At 63.1% G+C, this 3676-nt stretch overlaps 1 protein-coding gene across 1 annotated transcript; it reads right to left on the bottom strand.

The window, feature by feature from the left end:
- Window positions 1-1424: 1424 nt before the first annotated feature.
- On the bottom strand, window positions 1425-3175 carry PTF1A (pancreas associated transcription factor 1a). The gene is made up of 2 exons (XM_039233076.1): window positions 2371-3175; window positions 1425-1987 (listed from the first exon to the last, which is right to left on the bottom strand). The coding sequence occupies exons 1-2, from the start codon at window positions 3173-3175 to the stop codon at window positions 1785-1787; spliced, it is 1008 nt and encodes a 335-aa protein (XP_039089007.1). The 3' UTR covers window positions 1425-1784.
- Window positions 3176-3676: the final 501 nt, after the last annotated feature.

Raw genomic sequence — 3676 nt, forward strand, 5'->3', positions numbered from 1 at the left:
AAGCATTTGTGCCCAAGCAACTTTCATGTTTAATGGGGCTCGATTACAGGACGAAATCGAATTATTTTCTCTCGTTCCCAAATTCTGTCTCCGGTGTGAAACCTCCATCTTTTAGGGGGAGGGACGGGAGAAGCTGCGTAGGCTGAAAGGGGTGAGAAGGTCCATGACCAAGGGCTTCTTGGGAGCTTCGCGACCCAGAATCTCCACGGGTCTGGCCAGGCCTCGCTTCGGGGTCGGCCTCGCGGCCTCGCTTTAATTGCACTTGGACGAGGTCCATGGCACCCGCGGCGCGCGAGGAACCCCTCGGTGGGTCTGAAACTAGGTTAAAGCAATTAGCATGCTGCCGACATATTGTCCCGCGGCAGGGCCGTGGGTACCGGGGGAGACTCGAGACTGTACCTTGGCTGAGCAAGGCGCTGCCGGGAGGCGGGGGTTGGGGTGGGGTGGGGGTGGGGGTGGGGAGCTCGCCTTGGCCAGGCCAAGCTAGAAGGCGCGCGCCCGCCGCGCGCGCGGGGCCTCGGGCTCAGAGCAGAGGGCTACCCGAGAGCCTAGAAGGCGCAGGGCTGCCTCTCGGGAGACCAGCCACGGCCCGGGTTTCCAGGGCTTTCCGGGCGAGCGACCCGGGCCGTGCGTCCTCGCGCCTCTCCCCTTCGCTAGGGGGCGATCCCGCTCCCTTCTGGCGAGGCTCGCCTTCTCCCCAGGCTGCTTGCCAAGCAAGACGAGATTCTACTGGAGACAAAACGAAGTCAATTTCAAAAGTAACTGTTGCAGAAGTGGCGGGGGGAGCGGCCCGCCTCCTCGCCTTACCTAAAAGACCCCGGATTTTATCTGGAGGCATCCAGGGGTCTCCCGGCCTCAGCATCGTGGTCTACTTTGTCTCCTTTGAAAGGAGTACTCAGGTCCACACACCTGATGCTGTAACTACAGGTGGGATGGGTCACAGGGGAGCTCAAGAGCACCCCTTTCTCCCCAGCCCGCGGGAGCACTATGACCCCCTCCCTTAGCCAGCCCAGAAACTAGCTTCCTGTTCCCACTGGACCCAACTCGCTCATTTCAAGCACTATGGTGAGACAGGGTAGGGGTGACCTTCGGTAAGTCAAACATCGTCTCTGAGCTCTAACTTTCCCCTCTGAGAAATGGGAGTTATAAACATGCCATGTCCATTTGCCTCACAGGGTGTTTGGAGGGTAGGTTAAATAAAGGCCTAAGTTACTATTCTGGGGAAGGGATGCAGATGAAGGCCCTCTTAGAAAGGTGGGGCCTAACCCTCTTACTCACCCACTTTCAGCTAAAATCTATGTGGTTTCTTGCTAGATAGCTACACTTCGCATGCCTGGTTCAGTTATCTTTTACAAAGTTAATACTTCTTTTTAAAAAGAGAGCAACCCCCACCCCATCGTGTAGTAAGCAAGTAACTTTTAGAAAAAGGTGTAAATAGCATTTATTGACATCGCTTAGAAATAAACCATATCTGGCAATAAATTAGCATGAAGTTGTCCGGCCAGAGTTCTTCCAACAACGCAGAGTTCGGCCAAAGGTCGGGAGGGAGGGGGAGGGGGGAATCACAGGCTATTGCATATTTTTAGAGAAATCAGGATAAATTATATAAATTATATACTTAAAAAGAGATCGTCTATTTCATTAACTCGACAGGATAATAAATAGATAAATAACAAACAGTTGATTGCCTTTAGAAAAATGTGATTCTTAAATTACATTATAGATATTTACATGTACAATATGCACAGAGACCAAATCAGATCCTCAGGCGGGTCTGGGATTTCTCAGGACACAAACTCAAAAGGCGGTTCGTTCTCTATGTTGTTGAAGGGAGATTTGCTGTTGAGTTTTCTGGGGTCCTCTGGGGTCCACACTTTGGCTGTTCGGATGATATTTTGTTCTTTGAGTTGCTTTTCATCAGTCCATGAGAGGGAGTGTCCTGCAAGGGGAGGGAGGCCGTAATCCGGGTCGCTGGGGGAGGGGGACCCTGAGGAGGTGAGAAGAGAAAACACACCATGAACGTCCAACTCTATTCTCAGAGATGCCCTTTCTGGTCCTTTAGGATCGGATCCCCTCCTGGGCGCCTCGGCCAGGTTTTATTAGAATGACCCCGCTTCCTCCACCCCTCGAGCCCCCAGAGCCCGCTCCCCAGAATCCCCGGAGCCGCAAGTCTGCGGGAGACGCACGCCCTCCCAGCCGCGGTCAAGTGGCAGGAAAACCCTGCGAGACGCCAGCTCGTGCTCAAGGTCGCGGGAGCCGACGGACCCTCTAACCGTCCGTCGCTCCGCCCATGGATCCGCTCACCCAGCCCCTCCGGGGCCTTCCCGCGGCCGTCCCCGTCTCCCCGAGCTGGGCTGCGGACGCACTTACGGGTGCCCCGATGGCAGATGATGACCTTCTGGGTCTGGCTGCCCGGGCTGTCCCCGCCCAGGCGCCCGCCGCCGCCGGGGCCGCCGCCGCCGCCCGCGCCGCCGCCGCGCAGCGGCAGGTCGGCCTGCACCAGCTCGCTGAGGAAGTTGATGTAGCCGATGGCCAGGCGCAGCGTGTCCACCTTGGAGAGGCGCTTCTCGTAGGGCAGCGTGGGGATGTGCGAGCGCAGCCCCTCGAAGGCGTCGTTGATGGACTGCATGCGCCGCCGCTCGCGCACGTTGGCCGCCTGCCGCAGCTGCAGCAACTCGGCCTCCGAGCGCACCCGCCGCCGCCGCCGCGCCGCCGCCGCCGCCGCCGCCGCCGCCGCCGCCGCCGCCGCCGCCCCGCTCAGGCCGCGCCGCCGCGCTCCGGGGGACAGCGCGGCCGCGCGCGCGCACGGGTAGGCCAGGCACGCGGGCGGCGAGCCGGGCGAGAAGGGGAAGCCGCCGGGGGGCGCCCCTGCGTCGCAGCAGTAGCCGCCGCAGTCCTCCGGCACGCCGGGGCCCCCCGCGGGCGGCGGGGCGAGCGCGTGCGGGGCCGCGGAAGGCGCGGGCTGCAGCAGCAGGCACGCCCCGTCGCGGTGGCAGTACTCGTGCAGCTGGTGGCTGAGGAACTCCACCTCCGCCTGCTCGTCCGCCAGCAGCTCATCGCCGTCCTCCAGCGGGTCCCGCGAGGACTGGTCGGTGAAGAAGTCCTCCTCGTCAAAGTAAGGAGACGGGAAGGCGTCCAGGCCCCCGGGGAAGTGCTCCAGCAGCACCGCGTCCATGCTCCGTGCCGCCGCGGGCCTGAGGGGGCTGAGGACGGTCTCTGCGCGTCGGACGGTGCGGGTCGGGCTCGGAGGGCGGCCCCCTCCCTCCGGGGTGGCGCGCCCCAGGCGGTGAGCGCCGCCCGCCCGCCGCCCGCCCCCGGCCTCCCCGCAGTGTCCGCGGCCGCTGCGCTCTGGCCCGCGCCCGCGCTGCGCCGGGGAGGGCTGTGGCCGACTTGCTGGGGCTGAGGGCCGGCACGCGAGGATTCTTATAACTACATCCACAGGCGCGTGCCAGGGACCCGCGGCGCCAGCCAATCACCGAGTGCGGGGTGCCGGCGGGAGGGGGCAGGGAGGCCCTGTCGGCGGCGCCGGTGCCCGGGCGGCTTTCCTCCCAGTGGGAGCTCCTGGGGCGAAGAGGGGGCGGGGCGCGCGCGGCCTGGGGCCCCCCGGGTCCCTCCGCGCCCGCTCCTCTGACGGGTACCTGCGGGGCGCGGGCCTCCAGGGGTAACTGCGGCCCGC

Source organism: Hyaena hyaena, unplaced genomic scaffold (assembly GCF_003009895.1).
Source record: "Hyaena hyaena isolate Hyena2069 unplaced genomic scaffold, ASM300989v1 scaffold_72, whole genome shotgun sequence".
NCBI lineage: Eukaryota > Metazoa > Chordata > Mammalia > Carnivora > Hyaenidae > Hyaena > Hyaena hyaena.

What these genes read in the sequence shown, in the direction of transcription:
- PTF1A (XM_039233076.1), bottom strand. Translation starts at nt 3,175, where the DNA reads ATGGACGCGGTGCTGCTGGAGCACTTCCCCGGGGGCCTGGACGCCTTC. An exon ending in CATCTGCCATCGGGGCACCC is followed by an intron (nt 1,988 to 2,370) that starts GTAAGTGCGTCC and finishes TCACCTCCTCAG; the next exon opens with GGTCCCCCTCCCCCAGCGAC.